Below are 19,410 nucleotides of genomic sequence, written 5' to 3'. Positions count from 1 at the left end.
CTCCAAGCTATTTACTAAAAATTCCGTTACAAAAGCACAAGTAGCTTTCAAAATGTAAGGTTTCATAGCACTTAATTAATTAAAATTAACAAAAATTGTTTTCTGAAATTTAATTTTTATTTTCCACAATTTTACATCAAATTTTTTAATTAATTTATTTTATTTACAAATAAGAACAAAAATATTGTCATCAATAAATCATTCCAGGATGAACTTGCCGTTGAAAATAGACATTCGGATTACTGCTCATTGTCTGTTCCAGTGTCGTGTATACATTTGGATCATCTTGCATGAACAAACCTGAAAATAAGAAAATATAACCTCAAAAATTCCAAGAATCTCGAATGACAGCAACTGAAACCTGTATAATTAGGTGGCGGCTGCTTATGTGTATAATAATATAATGGTGACATGTGATGATGGTGCGAATAATGGTGCAATGGTGGCGTATAATATGACATTGGTACAACTAGTGCATAATCTGGAAGAGTTTGATGAATGATTGTGATTTTTTTATACAAAAATTTATGAATTTTATGAAGAGTGTGAGGAAGTTTGTGGACATTGTACACAATTAGTTGAGATGTAAGTGTCCATAACCTCAAAAATTACCATCCACCCCATACCCATCCAAAATAATTATAAAAAATCTTGAACTTACCACCTCCAAGTGTCGTTACAGCTTGCTGATGCTTACTACTTATCTCATTTCCAATATTTCCTTTTCCATTCATAACTCCATACTTAATAGGCTTAAAATGAAAGAATGACGGTGAATAACCTGAACCAGCTCTCGATGATGCACTAAATCTTTCGTCACGATCCTCAACAAACATATCTTCCCGTCCCATGGCAGCCAATTGTCTTCCCTTTGGCATAAACATGACAAGAAAAATGATTGTGGATGTTGCGAGTAATGCAAATGCCAGACATGCATCCTTATGTCTTTCATGCACCGCCATACCAATTAATGACCATCCAATCCATATTGGAATTATTAAGGCTATAGCAAGTCCAATGTATGTTGCTTCTCTGTAATTATCACGAATTCCACGTGACTTGATTGCCAAAATTGAGACAATAATGATCAGCAGGTCCACATAGATCATTGACATTCGTAATTCCGAAAATGATGTTTTACAGACTTGAATTGAGAATCTCATGGAATCAGCTGTAAAAATTAATCGATTTGATTGTGTAGTTTCAGTAATTGATAGAAAATGGACCGCTGGTGGTGATGTGATCAGCCATTGAACATCAATTGTGATTTGTATGAGGACAGCAAAGAACAGAAGTAAGGCTTGATATGGAGCTGGCAAGTACACTCCACTATTTAGACTTATTAAGAATATACATTTGACAAGTAAGGATGCAAAGATGATTGCGAAGCCTACACCAGCACCAAATCTTATTGTTGCACATGATAATGATGATGGACGAGTAGTGAGAAGTGCCGCAAGTCCAACACATGTAAAAAGACCAAGTAACAGCATTTGACCTAGGAACAGATGTCGTCGATTTGGTGATGTTTTCCTGGTCTTACAAAGGACGAAAATTTCAAATGCAGCCATCATGACCATGGATATTATAGCAAGGATTAACATAGGTATGACCCATGGCTCCCTTCTTAATCCATACTGAATTTCAAGTGTCTTATGTTCCCCTCGAAGTTTTGTTGTATTTGTTGGATGGATTGGCGTTCTAGCAGCTAAAATAACTCCAGTTTTGGTAAAATTTGGAGTCTTAGCAGGCAATGTTGAGTATACAGACGACAATGGCGATGGCGGTATGTCAAAAAAGTCTGTCAACATTTCAAGTCGCGCTTGAACAAGCGACGACGATGGCGAATTGACTTGATACGTTCGATTGTCATTTTGTGTAATATTTTTAGGCAGTTCCTTAATGACCATAAATTTCTTATTATTTTCATGCTCATCCATCGAATAATATTCATCTGACCTATTTATGTCATTCTCATGAAAATCATCATCAAGTTCGTCACTTATGAGATCATCGATTGTCGATACTGGCAGTGGCGTTGTGGACGATGTCGATGTACTCTGAAAATTCCTTTTCAGCTTTCCAATTCGATCACCAAATTTTGGTGCTGCACTTTGAGATGCCACCGACGTCGTCGTAAGGATAAAGATTATTAACAATTTCATATTTTATTTTCTAACGGTTTTTTAAAATTTAAATTTTGTTCTAATATTCTATTTTTAATTCTTAATTTGAAGGATATCCGTTGATATTTTTTTTTACTCTCAATTATGCAATTTTATCAGCTAACATTGCATCGATGCTGCAATCTCCATTTGCCGGATGTGATCGTCATTTGTTTCACTTGTCGGTTTACCGTTACTTCTTCTTCTACAACAACACAGTCAGTGAGTGAGAGAGAGAGAGAGTCTCTTGACAGATCAACGACAGCGATGTGAATGAGGTGCGATTTTGTTGTTCTTTTGTTGCGCAATTTCTTTACTCTTTTTTTTTTGTAGTAATAATACCTTACTGTCTGGAATGTCTTCGTCTTGATCTTCTTCTTATTTCTAAATACACCGCCCGACTCTTGTTTATGTGCTGTTTTGTCGGTTCTTTTTTTTATATTCTCTTTCTCGTGATGCTTCTTTATGATTCTTCTCAGAATTTTTGTTGTTGCTGGCTTTTTTTTTTTTTTTTTTTGAAGGCGATTTTTGTGTGTCGATATGAAATTTCTGTGGAATTGGTTGAAGAAAATTGAGAATTTTAGTGAGTTAGTCAGTGACTTTTTATGTATTTTATTTGGAAATTTATGCAAGATGTGAGATAATAAACATATTTTGTGGAATGAACATTTAGTTTTGTGGAATTGAGTTTATGTCAGATTTTAAGATGAAATTGTTAGATGTTTGAAGACCAGGGGTACGCAGCTTGTTATGAGGATATGATATTTTGAAGCATGCAGCATTTTGGAACTTTAGAATTCCATCTGTTCATATTTAACCTGAGTTTTAGGTATCGAACCTTACGTTGGAGAAGTATGACCCTAACATACAAAGAGCATGCATCTAGAAAGCTTGCTCATCTTAAGCATACTAGATGAACATGCTCGGGAGCGCCGATTTCGGTTTACTCAGCTCTTGAGAGCACGCCTGCAAAGTTGAGTTATGTTATTGCTCTTTAAATTTGAAATTTGATAGATTACAGGTCAAGATTTAGCAACATTTCACAAAATTGAGGTCTTAATTTCAATAAATTCCAATTCCAATTCAATCCAAATTCAAAATCCCATGAAATATTACTCCAATAATTCAAGAACAAATTAATCAAATTTAAAGCCAATCAAAAATCCATTCCAGAACTTAAAATAGAATTTCTATTCATTTTTCTTTCACTTAATCAGCTCTTCCGTTATGAATTACAGAAAAACTTTTTCATTTTTTTTGCTGCTTTAAGCTTTTCTTACTCAACATTTAAATTGATTAGATTTTGTGGTTGTTAATCTTGTTAATCAATCTATTTCAATCCACTCTCCGTGCTCGATGCTCGACAATTATTTTCAAATTCAAAAGAGATTATTCAATCGCTGTTATTAATCATTTTTCGCTTCATTTTATGTGCTTTTAATTTTCTTTCATTTTTCTGATACAATTTTCGTGTGTATTGTGGATTAAGATGGATTACATTTGATGCTATTTTGGGATTATGATTTTGATGTAATTTTTTGGATGTGATTTTATGGGATCTTTACCTCATTTTTTTGTTAAAAAGGTATTAACTTGGTTGAGTGAATCGTGGATTGACATTGCAGGTCGAAAATTAAGTAATCAAGTTGGGACATGTAAGTCGTAAAGAGCTAATATGAGGGGTACACAGCTATCAAAATTAGGGGTACACTTCTATCAAATTGAGAGGTGCACAGCTACTAAAATTAAGGGGTACATAGCTTTCAAATTTAGGGGTTCACAGATATCAAATTTAGGAGTATTCAGCTACCAAATTAAGGGATACACATCTATAATATTGAGGGGTATACAACTACCGAATTAAGGGGGTCAATATCCACCAAATTGAGGAGTATTTTGCTACCAAATTGATGGGTACACAGCCAACAAACTGAGGGGTACACAACGACTGTATTAAGGGGTACACATCTATTAAATTGAGAAGCACACATTGAGAATAGTTACTTAAGTGAAGAAATTGTAAGTAATTCACATGAAATTCCATCGAAATGAGTAACCGGAAGTACATCAGCCTTGAGTCGACCATTCCAACAAATACAAACTTAATAAAAAATTCTCATCGACTTAACAAATTCCACAACAAATTATCTCATTTAGTAAATAAAGGGAATATTAATCTACAATTCAATTCTTTATTCCTCACCTTCTTTTCTTGTTATTTTCACTTATTTCTGTTGATTTTTCTCCACTCTATGTCTACCTCTACCTCTTCTTAATATTATTCGTCGATCTTCATTCATGAAAAAAAATATGTTAATTAATTTACAAGCAAAAAAAAAAGAATTCTTTTGTGTCTCGTCTTCTATTTTCACTTTCAAATTCAGCTCGTCTTGATTGTCCAACAATACAACACAGTAGCTACATTCATTTACTATTATCTCACATCTAATTTCTGCTTCATTGTCCAAAATGAAACTTTTATTTTCTCGCGTCTCTTGAGATAATTATGAATGTTTTGGCTGTGCTTGCGACTCGTTAATCTGCGAATGAAAAAGAAGACAATAAAAAATTATTAATTTTTCTGTGTTTTTAATGTTTTTTTTTAAGACAAAAAGAAATTGTGGAAAAATCTTTGCAAGTTGGAAATTTATTTTGGGATTTTGGAGAATAAGGCGCATTCTTTGGAACTTCAAAAGACTATCTTTAATCTTTAACCTTCTTGCAGCAGCTACCCATTTTCGTTTAAGTAAGGTTTCGTTCCTTGCTAGAATGAGCTAATTACCCCTATTTGAGGAAGCTTTGTACCTCCACTTGAGTAAGCTGTGTACCCATGAGTAATATGAGCTGCGTACCCCAGCTTGAACAAGCTGCATTCTCTAGAAGCTGCGTTTATTGACTTGAAGCTGTGTACCCTTCTACTTAAGTAAGCTGTGAACCCCCTTTTAGAAACGTGTGCACCCATGCTGTAATCGCCATTCAGGTAAGCTGTATCACCCTACTTAAGTAAGCTGTTTACTTCTCCTTGATGAAGCCATATACCCCCTCTAATGTAAGCAACATACCCCTTTATGATGTTCTTAGACATTCAGCCAAAATGAGCTCAAAACTGCCCTCAATTTACCATAAAAATATTCACGTGCTAATAATTATGATCAAAAATATCATGAGTAAATTGAAACTTCTTATTAAACAATGAGATGGAAAGATGAAAGTGATTTTTATAGCTTTTTATTTACACTTTAAATTGAAGGTGAATGAAATCGAGAGCTGAGTGAATCGAGATGATTTTCTGGTGATTTGTTGTGGTTGATTGGATTTTTTTGTGAATTTTTGGGGCTTCATACCCCAATGTAGTGTCCGTCCTGCAGTTCAACACATAACAGACCACGCAATTAAATTCCGTAGCCTCATCTTCATCCAACAGTAAATCAAGACCACAAATCAGATGCAAAAACACCGTAAATACAACTCAATCAATCTCTAAAAACACATGAAACTGTGAATAATCGTCGAGAAAATTAGAACAAAATAAAGCAATTTGTAAAAGCTGTGAAAAATTAGCGCAATTTAATTAAAAAAATATTTTTCATAATCAATGATTGCTGCGTTAATTAGAAATCATCACAATTTTATTAAGATTTACTTAACGTCGATTAGAAAAGCATTTTTAGATGCTTTTTAAGGTCGATTCGCTGTTGGGTATGAAAGTTTGTCGTTTGTTTGAGAATTTGTGAGATTTTTGAGGTTAGGTTGTTGGATGCTGAAGATAATTAATTATATTTTTTGAATAAATCAAGAATTTTATGAAAATCTAGTACTTCCCTGTTAGAATTTGGTACTATATTATCAGAATCTAATACTTAACTGTCAAAATCTAGTACTGTTTTTGAACAATCTAGCAAAAATATATAAAAAATCAAGCAATTCAATGAAATATTCTAGTACAAAATTCAAACAATCTACTCCATTTAGCAAATAATCTAGTACCTCTCAAATTATTCTAGCCTAAAATATCATAATCAAGCATCATTCAAGCACCTTACATCAATTTTATCAACTCATTCAACAATTTATCATCCATAAATCTTCATAGTCATCCTCATCAACATCAACATCCATTAACAAGACCCCGTAATACCTCACACCATCCAATTCACGTGTCTATGCCGAAAAAGACTCAGAAATTTTTTTAGAAGTTTACAGTAACTTTTAATGATATTTTCATTACATACCGCGTGTGGCATAGACTCACGAAAAAAAGAAGTTTATGACAACAATGATCAAAGACCCGCAAGCATTCACAGCGCACAACAATGAGTGTCAAATTAAACTCAGTCAAATGTGAAGGAAAGTCTTTTTTTTTTTGCATGCAAAATTTGTCACAAGTGAATTTTTTTTGCTCATTTAATGTCAAATTTTTCTCATTTTTTGGTTCATTTTGTAATTACTGAATGTGGGAAAATGTCTTATGGCATGTGATTATGATGATAAATTAATGAGTATGTGGATTGGGGGGACTTACTGCTGGGAAATGGAATGAATTGATTAAATGAGATTTGAAAGTTGATTTATGGAAATTGGACTAGATTTTCCGAAATAAGTCCTAGATTTTTACTAATATGATCATAAACTATTCAAAGTTGTACTAGATTTAGTAGAAAAATAACCTAGAATTCACATTTAGTACTAGATTTTATCCAAATGTACTAGAATATTTCTAATATTTCAAGTTCTCAAATTCAAATCCCACGAAGCATTCACAATTTTAATGAAGAAATTTAGATGCACAGACGCACAGCCAACAACCATTTATTATGATTATTGCACCAAACTTTTTTTCACTTTTCATTAAATTTTTCAATTCTTTTTTCTTTCCTCAATCTTCATTATCTTCAATTTCGTCTTCGTCTACAGTCTTCTTTTGTGTCGCAATCGTCTTGGATATCCAATAAATAATAAAAATTGCCGCTTCAGTGCATTAAATCGTCTTTTGTGCTGTCTCAAGTAATTCACATCAAGTAAATGTTGTCACATTAGCTTCATATTTATGTCTACAATGTCCACACGATTTTTATCTCTTTTTGCTAATTTATTTCACTTTTTTATGGCTTTTTGTGGCAATTTTTGCAGAGATTGAATTGTTTTTTGTGGACATGAATTTTATGGATGAGCGGTTGAGTGGAATGCTGGGTTTTGGCGGTCTCTTTGAGGGGATCTTTGTGATGAAGATGAAATTTAAATTTTGATATATTTTAGATGATTTTAGTGCTTTTCTAGAAAATCTAGTACTTCTTTTATAGTAAATCTATTGTATTTTCGGAAAATCTAATACCTCATTCTGTCAAATCTAGTACTTTTTTCTAAATAATCTAATATTTTTTTTTTATTTAAATCTAGTGCAAAATTGAACATTTAGTGGAATAATCTAGTACTTCATAATTATTAAGTTTTACAAATATGCTCAATCTGTCTATTTTAATATTTATTACTTCCCAACAACAACAGCAATTAATGCACAACAAAGTAACATCCATTACAACTTCCACCTACTCATTACCATTCACACCATCGGCTAATTTTAACATCAAACAGTCCGTTTCCGATTGAATGAATTTACAGCATATCATATTCACATAACAAATAATAGTTAATTAAATTTTACAACAAGCCAAACTAAATATAATCCACAAATTTTCACACATAACAGAGACCGCATACACTTCCTTTAGACATAATATAGGAAAAGTGAAGAGTTGAAGTTGCTGGTTGAATTTTATTGACATGGGGTATGGTGTGGTATGCAGTGTAAATTTGGGGTTATGATCAGTTTTGAGAAATGCTGTCAGTTTTTGAAAATGTTGTGAATTTTGAATATGCTGTGAATTTTAAAATGCTGTCAATTTTTGAAAAAGCTGTCAATTTTTGAAAATGCTGTCAATTTTTCTAAAAATACTGTCAATTTTTGAAAATGCTGTCAATTTTTCAAAAATGTCACTTTATTCAAAATCTGACTCATGGCCTGCTCAGACGTTCTTTAATTAAATCAATAATTAAGAGATCATTAATTTCTTTCCTATATCCACCACTGATCAATTGTTCCTCTAACAATAAAAAATAACAAAATATTGTGCCTTACATAAAGTAAATTTGAGAAGAAATGAACAAAAACTAAATTAAACTTCCGATCAGCTCTAATTGCATTTCCAATTTCATAATAATTTCTCATATTTATGTGTGGCTTTAATGCAGTGCTGGACAACCTTTTTTCATGCCTAGATATACTTTAGCAGCAAGCCTCACCCCAAACCGCATACAACATACGATTCATGACACACTAGAGTGCCGCAGCACACAGGTTGTCCATAACTGTTCTAAATACAAAATATGTGAGCCGCAAGGTAAGAAAAAATTAATTTCTTGTTGAATAATAAATTTCAGCTAAGCACGCACTTCTCATGTTCTGCTCTCGTGTATGCTCGTGCACATTACATGCAACTTGATTAATTAAATTTCTTTTATTTTGTCGATAGAAATTCTCTCAAATAAATCTTTGCTAGTGATGCGATGCATTGTGTTATCCGCCCCGGGGGATGTATGGACATTTGTTAGGTGGCCATTGGGTGGATTATTAATTAGACTGAATTGGAATGCATTGGAAAATAGATTGAAGTTATTGAAGAGTCTGAAATGCTGTCAAATGTGCTAAAATGCTGTCAAAGATGCTAAAATGCTGTCAGTTATGCTAAATGCTGTCAAAGATGTACTAAAATGCTGTCAAATGTTAAAATTTTGTCAAGTTATAAAATGCTGTAAAGTGTTCTAAATGCTGTCGATTGTACTAAAATGCTGTCAAATTCTGACAGCATCCTAATAAATTTTCAAATTCAAATTCGAATAATTTTTGTTCAATTTTCAGCATACATAAAACCCGTCATATCCATCTCGGGCTTACATTTTCCCACACGCATTTCTACTCACAATTCTCATCTTTTACTGTCGGCAATCGACAACTACTTTTTTTGTTGTTAACAATTGGAGCTGATAACAATTATTGTACAGCATTAAGACTTTTTCTTTCTAATTTTCATGTTTGTTTTTTTTTTTTTTTTGAGAAATTTCTTTTCATTTTTTTTTGTGTTTTTCATTAGAAGAGAAATTTACTTGTTTTTGATCAAATTTCTATCTGCGAATGCATGATGCGCTTTGGTGCACAATGAGATTTATGTGGTTAGAAGGAAAATTTTGAGGTTATGATTTTGTGGGAAAATTGCTGTTTACTTTAGATTTATTAAAAATAATGAAATTTTGTAAAATTATCAAATTTTTGAAAAATTCACCAAAAATCCCCATAATCACCCACAAATACCCACTTGTAATTCAAATTCACCTCAAAATTAACAACATTTAATTAAAATCTTACAAAATACTTCAGCACCCAACGCTCCAATTAAACCTCACAGCACGTCTAATTTCACAAAATGAATCAGTCAAAGCACCTCCAAAATTTTCGAATCAAATTAACCACAACCAAAAATCAAGCCAAAAATTTCTTTGTAAATTAAAACAAATTTAATATTAAAAAATGAGCATTTTTAAGCCACAAATCCCCATTTTACTTGTATTTTTGGATGTTGAATTCAAATTCACCTCAAAATTAAATAACATTTAATTAAAATCTTACAAAACACATCCCAGCACCCAACACTCAACAATTAAATCACACAGCACGTCTAATTACCATCACAAAATGACTCACAGCAGTCAAAGCACCTGCCAAAATGCAAACAACATCAGTAACAGTAACCACAACCAATAAATCAAGCCAAAAATTTCTTTGTAAATTAAAACAAATTTAATATTAAAAAATGAGCATTTTTAAGCCACAAAGAAGAATTGGATAAGAAGCAACGTGAGATTAAATTAAGATTGATGATTTTCTGGCAATTTTCTTGTAGTTTTTTGGCATGCAAAATGTTGAATTTTTTGAGTTTAGGTTGCATTTACCACACAATTGCATCATTTTGGGGGTTTTTTTCAGATTAAAAAGGAGGTTTTTCAAAAAATTCAAGAAAAAATTTTTTTGGCTTATTTTACTGGGTATGGGTTGCACAAAATAACAGCAAAGTTTCAAATTTTTTGGCGGGAAATTTTGACTTCCAGAACAAAAAGTGCATTTTAAATGCTCATATCTCGGAGCAGGAACCTTCACAAAATTTTTAAAAGTTGTGGCACAAATATATAGTGTTTCACAAACTCGTTTGGATGGACACGTTTTTGGCGGGAAAATCTCAAATTTTGCGGGAAAATCTCAAAAATTGAAAAATTCTTTTTTGGGTTTTTTGGATGGAAAAATTCAAAATTTGGCGGGAAAATAATCCCCACATAACCTCAAAATATCACCAACAACCCCATTCAAGTCCCCTCCTCCCCATCCATCACTCCCTGCACTTTCTGAAGTGAAAATTAATGCGAATTATGCAATTTGTTGAACAAAAAAAAAATATTTTTTCATACCTTCGAGGCACACAAACGAGCAACTTAAAAAAATTGAGTCTTAAGAATGCATGTAAGCAGCATCATTATACATTAGTGTTATAATTTTTTGAAGCAGAATGGAAAGAATGAGAAAATTATGGATATTAGTGGAACAAAGCAGAGCAAACAAGAACAAATTGGCGTTGAGTTTGAGATTTAAGTTCATTTTTTACAAAAAATTATAATTTTTCATGGCTGCTTATGGATCGCCTGAGGATGCAATTTGCACGAGTTACTTTTCCTGCGAAAAATGGATTTTTCCCTCCTTTTTTGTCAAAATTTGAATTTTTCCCGCCAAAAGTTAGTGATCATAACCTCAAAATTCCCTCAAATTTCACCACAACAGCATCAAAATCACCCAGCAATTATCATCATCATAAACCAAATTTATGAGTCAATTAATGCCCAAAAAATTTTCACAACTTAAGGTGCAATTTTCAAAATATTTCTCATAAATTGTGGGTAATAAAAAGAAGATCATTATGCCATGTGGCTGAAGTATGGTAATAATTTCGATAATATTGAGTAATAATCGTTAAGTGATGCCAATATTATATTTTTGACAGGTTGAATTGCGATCAAGTTTTGAGGGCATTTTTGGTGAATTATTTTAAATTGAGGAAGTTTTTTTGGAACTTTAAATTGATGAGATGCAGTTGCTCTATATGAAGTCGATATGATACACAGAAAGACTTTTGAAATGTATTTTATGTCGAGCCTTGAAGCCAAGATTAATGCCCTTACTAACCACAAAAGCCCATTTTCACTGAAACACCCAAATAATGCCCAACTTCACCACAACACCCAAGTAATATCCAATTTCAACACATTGACCAAATAACACCCAAGTTCACCACAAAACCCAATAATTCCCATGTTCACCACAACACCCAATAATACCCATGTTCACCATAATGCCTATCAATACCCATATTCACCATAAAGCCCATTAATGCCCATTTTCACCAACTTTCTCAATAACACCCAATTAACCATATTAATCCCAATATGAATACAATCCTTCAACACCCTTAAGTCACATACAGCACATAACAATGTAATCACTAAGAAATTAACCATTTAATAATCCAATTGAATTAATGACATATGGATCAATTACTGAGGCACTTAACATGTTCTATGAAGACAATAAACGAAGCCTGCTCTAATAATTGGATTGCAAATTGCATCACTTTTAATTTATATTTATCTTAATGGATTCTGCAGCTGACGTAAATTTAATGACTGTTCTAGGAATGAATTACTTATGTGGTGAATGTTGGAAGCGAATTCAGATATTCACCACATAAGCTCAAAAACAATCAAATTATTTAAATTACCCACGACACTTGTTGGCATTAAACATCACACAATATCACAATTAGCAGCTCATCCACCCATCAAATCACTATCTAAATTTCATCAGGATTTCAAATCAACTAAAAGTTTTTAGACACCGTCCATAAATTGCTTATGTCCATTAAAGTGTTGTAGACGGGCCTCAATTTAAAATATTTCGTCTTTGACATGTTATATGTCTAAACACATCTAATTTTATCAAGACTGTTTTGTCTTTTTCAATCCAATCGTGTCTCCAAAATTGACAACTTCCGAATTTCACAAGTTTCATAATATTTTGATTTTTTGTTGTAAGTATGTTGGGGTAAAGTCAGACTGATTGACTAATTTGTTATGTTTTTGAACTATATGAAGTTAATGATATGTTATAATTTTATGGAAAGTCTTATTTTGAGCAAATTGACTGCATAATCAATCATATTGATGTTTATGTCTGCATATGTGGAACTGATTTCGGAATTCTTTCTTGAATATTAAAATAATCTCAAAATTTGTCTGGCAAATTCATTGGAAACTGATGAGCAAATTCCTTTTTAATAAAGCAAATTCATTTGGAACTGATTTTGGAATTCTTTCCTGCAATCTTCAAATAAACTAAGGCGGCAAATTCATTGGAAACTGATGAGCAAATTTTTTGAATAAAGCAAATTCATTGGAAGGTAAAGCAAGTTCAAAACAAATTCATGGGAAAAATTTAAGGCAAATTCATTTTAAACCAAGGCAAATTCATTTAAACTAAGGCAAATTAATTTTAAACCAAGGCAAATTCATTTTAAACCAAGGCAAATTCATTTAAACTAAGGCAAATTAATTTTAAACCAAGGCGAATTTATTGGAAATTCGGCAAATTCGTTGGAAAGTACAGAGCAAATTCGTTGGAATGAGCAAATTCATCGGAAGCGATGAGCGAATTACTTTTAAATAAAGCGAATTTAATCGAAACCAAGACGAATTCATTTAAAAGTTCAATTTTTTTTTTTCAAATTGTTTTAAACTGCACAAGAACCCTTCAAGCCGTCCATAAAGTCATAAACATGTTAATAAATCTCAATTAAGCCAACATTCTAAGATTTATTCAGCAACAACGCCAATAAATTTTGATTACTTTAAGCTAATTGCAGTCTATATTCCACATAATTACATAGGCAAGAACTTCCACTTTTTATTGCTTATTTGTTTCTGTTAGACTTATAATTATCTGACTATAGACAACATCTTATTCTGTCGAAAGCAACTGTAAAGTTCCAAATAAAATGCTTTATACACCTGCTTGTTCTCATAGCAAGCTTAAGTGCTATTCAGGCAGCAACGAGAATTGAGACTCAAAATTGAGCAAAATGGCAATTTTCAAATTAAAGTAATTTTTGAAAGGTTCAATTTGCCCTCCAATTCGCCAAATTCGCCCCGAAATGCGCACTATGCACCAACCTAAAATTGAGTATTCATGACTTTCTTACTTGCTTCTTAAACATACAATTTCTAAGCCAAAACAAAGCACTTCCAATAATTACCACCTAGCATCCCATAATGATCAGTTAATTTTCATCTCATAACAGTAATTAGCCCACAACCAGCCATAAAAATACCTAGAAATGAGCATCTTAAGAATTTCTCCAAATGAAGGCGTAAACGGCATCAAAAAAAAATATAAAATAAAATAAAGTTTGTGAAAACTGTTGCTTACTTGAATGAAAAACATTCATGCATGCCTTGATTCACTTGCAGACATGCAACTTTGCGATTCATCTCATTTTAAGCTCTGATAAGCTTTTGATTTGAAAATTATTTTCTTATCTTTTTTTTTTCACTTTTTTATTGCTATTTTCTGTTGGATGGAACTTGGAATTGAAGGTATTTTAGTCAGTTATGGATGATTTTTTGTATTGAAGTTTGGAGAAAATTGAGCAAAAATTGACAAAAATTTGGATTAAATAACTGAGCAAAAGTGAGCAACACTTGACAAAAAGTTAACAAAACTGAGCAAAAAAATGAGCGATATCGTATAAAACTGAGCAAAATTGAGCAACACTGAGCAAAACTGAGCAACACTTGACAAAAGTGAGCAATTTTTGTGAATGGGTTCATGTTTAACCCCAAACAACCCCTTCTGACTTCATCCCTGCTCACAAAACAACTTAAAATCCACAAACAAATTGACCTGTCAACTAACCTCAAATTACATCTTCATTAAATCTTGACTCAAATTCTGCGAATTATCACAACAGATTTTCACTTTAAAGCTTCATGCTGCTTTGCATGTGGCTCGCAAAACTAAAATCGAGAGAAATTTTTTTTTTTTTTTCTTTATTTTCTTTCAACTCAACTCAGTCAATGTTTGGCGAATTGATTTGCGCTGTTTATTTGGAATTTATCTATTTTTTTTACTCTTTATTTATTTATTAAAGTTAGATTTGCATGCTTGATTAAGAGAAAATTTATGCTTTTCTGGCTGCGTAGTTCGTGCTGGGCATTTTCTTTTTTTTTTCGAAAATTGAATTTTTTTGGATTTTTCTAAGAATTTTCATCAATTTATGTTGAAGTTTTGATAAATGTTTCAAATTGGTTGCTCAGTTTTGCTCAATGTTGCTCAATTAGCCTCTTGTGTTGCTCAATTTGTCTCAATTTTTGCTCAGTTTGTCTCAGTTTTTGCTCAGTTTGTCAAAATTAATCAAAAAATTTGCTCAAATTTTTCCCAGTTTTGCTCAGTTTTACTCAAGTTTTGCTCAGTTTTGCTCAAAATTAATCAAATTTTCTCAATTTTGTTAAAAAATTGTCAAAATTTGAAAATTGAATCAAAATAATGTGAATGATTGCTTTTTGATCAACTTTTAAACATTTCTGCTCATTTTCGATCCAAATTTAATTCAATTTAATTAAAAATCAAAATCAGCAAACCTTAAAATTCATTTAAAAATTCACAAAATTTCATAACATTTTCACACATCAAATAACAAAAAAAAATCAATAAAAATTCCAAAATATTTCATCAAAAATTCAATAAAAAATTATTACAAAATTCTGATTAATTAAAGGTTTTTCAATATTTAAAATTAATTAATTATTTCATATTTCACACACAAAAGTGCTTTATAATTGAATTAAAAGAAATCACTGATCTTGAAATTGCTTTTATAACTTTTTCTGTCACATAATTTAAGTAAATTTTTTAATTTTTTTGTAATTTTAAAGACTTAAAGATGATTTTTATAGCTGGATTAAAAAGTTGTCTTTTGGAGAGATTTTGTTAAGTTTGACAAGATAATTAGTCGATAAAGGGAATGTAATGCTAATTTATTGGAAATAAGTGAAACTCAAGTGAAAATGTTGATCGAAAATTGGTAAAAGTTGACGTTAAAATTATTGAAAATTCAATAAAAATTATAAAATCTTGAAATTTATGGTAAAAAATTGTAAAAAAAAGAAAAAACTTAAAACAAATTTAAATTTTTTAAAAAAATATATAAAAAAAAGTTAAAAAAATCTTAAAAAAATTTAAGAAAATTTTAAAAAATTTTAAAAGAATTTAAAAAAATTTAAAAATTTTAAACAAAATTCAAAAAGGTAAAAAAAAATATTTAAAAAGATTAAAAATTTAAAAAAAAAATTTAAAATTAAAAAAAATAAAAATTTAAAAAATTAAAAATTGAAAAATATTCCATAAAATCCCCAAAAGTCTTCAAATTCCAAAAGAATCTTCAAGTTCCTTTCCTCTCCACTCATTTAAATCCACTGTCTATATGCTCACAGCATCGCAAACATTTCCGTTCATTTCTTTATGCATTATTAAAAATTATCTTTTTTGGTGGTCTTTGAATCGACACGTACAGGAACCAGCCATGCTGCAAGATATATCCATTTAGAATTTAATTCCAAAAAAAAAAATGCTTTTTGGACTTCGATAAAAAATGAAAACCGCAACAATGTTCGACATCGAAAGAGTTTTGAGGCAAACAGCAACAACAAGAACAAGAATTTAATGCAAAAAAATATAAAAATAAGGCAAAGAGAAAGGATGGAAAAGACAGCACAAAATGGAATTATTGGCACTTGTTTGTACGAGACCGAGCACCAAAAAATTCATTTAATGTGGCAATAAGAGCAAATTTTAAGTCTTTTTTTACGTGCGTGGAGGTCAATGAATATGGATGAGAATGCAAAGAAGAAGTTTCGGGAATAAAAAGGAATTAGAGTTGAAGATTTGGAACTGGATTTGAATTTTTTGTGACTTTTTCAAATTTGTAGATTTTTTGAGACTTTTTTAGAATTTTTGGGAATTTTTGGGAATTTTAGAGTCAAATTTTGAACATTTTGGCTGCTTAAAGCTGTGGAATTCATCAAAAAAGAGTAAATTGACCTAACTGGGATTCGAACCCTAAACCAATAAATCAGACATTTACCCATTATTCCAATCCATCCTCCCTAAAGCATCCTCAATAACCTCAATCACAGCAACCACAGCAAATAATCCCAAATTGACACCAAAAAATGCAAATTTAAAATAAATAAAAATGCACAAGACTTGCGTTACCGCTTTTTGGCGTAAGTATCTCGCGTCTTAGCTCCAATTCTTACTTTTCTTTTTCTACATAAACAGTTTTTTTTTTTTTTTCGTGTTACTGTAAATAAATTTTTTTTCTCTCGCGCGAGATTTTAGAACAAAATCTGGAACTCGAGACGATGGAGATGATTGGAGAGAATGAGAATTAAATAATATGTGGATGAAGAGAAAGAAGTTGAGAGGATAGAAGGTCTGGGTAAGATTGATTGAATGATGATAATATTGTGAACTGGATTTGATGTGATTTGGTGCTGTGGAATGTTGATTTTTAAAATTATGCTGTAATTTTGATTTTTATTGACGCTCAGCTCTAAAGTTTGAATCTTGACGCTCAGCTTCAAGCTATATTGCTCAGCTTCATTGCCTTATTGACGCTCAGCTTCAAAGCAATATTGACGCTCAGCTTCAGTGTCATATTGACGTTCAGCTTCTTCAAGGCTTATATGACCAAATTGACGCTCAGCTTCAAGGCTATATGACGCTCAGCTTCAAGGTTTATTGAGTCTCCGCTTCAAAGCAATATTGACGCTCAGCTTCAAGGTTTATTGAGTCTCCGCTTCAAAGCAATATTGACGCTCAGCTTCAAAGTATATGACGCTCAGCTTCAAAGCTATATTACGGTCAGCTTCAAATATACATGACGCACAGCTTCAAAACTATATTGATGCTCATATTCAAAACCAAATGAATCTCAGCGAAATTCCATGCATCACGGCATCTGCCTAATGACTAAAACATCAACAACATCAACATACCAAACAATTCTATTCATATCAAGTACGCCAAGATTCTTTTTAATGCATAATAATAAAAAAGAACTCGAAAGAAATTGTGACTCGAAAATGAGGTTACAGTTATTGCCACATGATGACTTGATTGCCTCATTTTTTTTTTCTCCATTCCAAGTCGATTTAGGTTCTCGTTCTGACTAGAAAAACATAATGCTTGATTGTGGCTATGCGAGCGTATGCTGCACGTAATTGTTTGTGATGGATTTAAAATGTATGTTGAGTATGGTTAGGGATTGATTGTGTTTTGATGGATATTTTTTTTTGCATGTGGTGGATTAAGGTAGACAGTCGGGGAAGATAACGAGCACAAGTAATTTAAGGATTTTTGAGATAAATCTTATCGGATTTTGATAATAATTTGGACGACAGACAACAAAAAGTCAATTTAGCTTTCGAAATTAATGCATTATAGTCAGACCATCCACAATAAACAGTCAACTTAAGGATGAAGCTACTAATTTTAGCTTCCTTGCTAGTTTGTTCAGTGAACTGCTTAAAAATTGAAATATTTGAAGTTCCAGGGCGAATTCCAAGGAACATTTGTGCGGTAAGCTATTCCTTACCGTAAAAAGAACCCAGAATTGATTATTAAAAATTCCAGCTCTACCCATCAGGCACAACATTCCCAGTAGCCTACGATTGCAATCAATTTATTGTCTGTGTCGCTGGACACATAACAATTGCAAAATGTCCACCAAGTGCGATGTATTTTGATCCATGCACATCAATGTGCTCGGTTAAATCATATGTGTGTTCGAATACATATTGCGAAGATCCTACAGAACCACCAGATCCTGTAGATCCACCAAGTTCGACTTATCCTGAAGAACCACCTGAACCTGTAGATCCACCAAGTTCAACTTATCCTGAAGAACCACCTGAACCTGTAGATCCACCAGCATCTGATGATCCTATTGGTTGGAACAAGTTGTTTAAATTAAGACTTTAGATGACAATAAAGAATGTCAATGGAAATAGCATGTAGTCTATTACTGTATAGTTTAGTCTGTTAAATGCTCAGAGGTTTGGAACTTTTGTGAACAGGTCAGAGGCGTGTTCAAAAAGGGAAGGGGTTAGGACCCCACAACGCCCCTTTCTTAAATTCTAAAAATTTTAAAAATCCTTAAATTTTCTAGGATTTTCCGTGAGAAAAATCCAAAAATCCCCCAAAATTTTTGCTATTTATACCCCTAACCCTCCAGCCAGTGTGCCCTGGCAGGTGAAAGATGCTGAAAATTGAACCGTCAAATATTTTAAGGGTTGAAGTATGCTGACGACTGATTTACATTAAAAATAAGAATTTAAATTCAACTTACTCAATTTGATTTTATTCCTGAATTCCAAAATTGAAGATTCTTTTGAACAATTTTCTAAATTTTTATAAATTGTTTTAAAAATTTACAATTTTTTCGCACTTTCTAATTTTTGGTTTTTTGTGTTTTTCATTTCACTGAATTTTTTTGTCAAATAAATTATTTTAATTTTGTTTCTTTTTTCTTGTCGCTGTTCTGAATTTTTCACTTCAGCGAGCTTTTTATTTATTTTTTTTTAAATTATTATTTTTGATTGGATTTTTTCGTGGTTGCTTGGATTAAAACTTGGAGTTTAATTTAGTTTTATTTTGAAAAATTTGAGTGTTTTTTTAAATTAATTGTTTTGAGACTTTTTCAATTCAATTTATTAAAATTTAAAAATATTTTACATTCATTTCAATATTTTTATTTTAAATTGAATTTAAATTTTGATAGTTTTTAATATTAATTTATTTTTTTATTATAATTCACAGTTTATAAATTTTTCTAGCACGTTGAAATATGTAATTTTCTTCTTTTTTCATGCTTACTTAGTGCAGTGCTGTTAACAGATTTCTTGACGATGATAAAACTTTGTAGACACTGTCGCACTATGATGTTGTTGATGCTGATTCCGATGATGATATTCAAATGTTATTGGAATTTTTTTATATCAATTTACAGTTTTTTTCTTGTTTGAAATTTAAAAA

General features: G+C 31.6%; 1 protein-coding gene and 1 long non-coding RNA gene across 3 annotated transcripts; one reads left to right on the top strand and one right to left on the bottom strand.

The window, feature by feature from the left end:
• Positions 1–98: 98 nt before the first annotated feature.
• Positions 99–19,403, bottom strand: LOC139097294 (metabotropic glutamate receptor 3). 2 transcript variants are annotated; one of them, XM_070649111.1, is made up of 6 exons: positions 18,725–19,403; positions 4,369–4,705; positions 2,508–2,714; positions 662–2,107; positions 362–481; positions 99–300 (listed from the first exon to the last, which is right to left on the bottom strand). In XM_070649111.1, exons 4-6 carry the CDS (start codon positions 1,938–1,940, stop codon positions 191–193), a joined length of 1,509 nt encoding a protein of 502 aa, XP_070505212.1. In that variant the 5' UTR covers positions 1,941–2,107; positions 2,508–2,714; positions 4,369–4,705; positions 18,725–19,403; the 3' UTR covers positions 99–190. The 2 variants fall into 2 exon arrangements, with proteins under 2 accessions (XP_070505212.1, XP_070505204.1); XM_070649103.1 differs by having other exon boundaries at positions 662–2,714.
• Positions 17,819–18,383, top strand: LOC139097613 (uncharacterized). The gene is made up of 2 exons (XR_011545081.1): positions 17,819–17,955; positions 18,010–18,383. It is a non-coding gene; the product is annotated as an uncharacterized lncRNA (long non-coding RNA).
• Positions 19,404–19,410: the final 7 nt, after the last annotated feature.

Source organism: Chironomus tepperi, unplaced genomic scaffold, assembly GCF_022539635.2.
Source record: "Chironomus tepperi strain 1889 unplaced genomic scaffold, CSIRO-AGI_Ctep_v1 contig_34, whole genome shotgun sequence".
Lineage (NCBI taxonomy): Eukaryota > Metazoa > Arthropoda > Insecta > Diptera > Chironomidae > Chironomus > Chironomus tepperi.
This window is presented reverse-complemented; position numbering and strand designations above follow the sequence as displayed.

Excerpts from the sequence above, each read along its gene's own strand:
- LOC139097294 (XM_070649103.1), bottom strand. The coding sequence starts at position 2,165 with ATGAAATTGTTAATAATCTTTATCCTTACGACGACGTCGGTGGCATCT. Across the intron at positions 482-661 it reads TGTAACGACACTTGGAGGTG|ATTATGCACTAGTTGTACCA; the intron begins GTAAGTTCAAGA and ends AAACTCTTCCAG. Across the intron at positions 301-361 it reads GCCGCCACCTAATTATACAG|GTTTGTTCATGCAAGATGAT; the intron begins GTTTCAGTTGCT and ends TCTTATTTTCAG.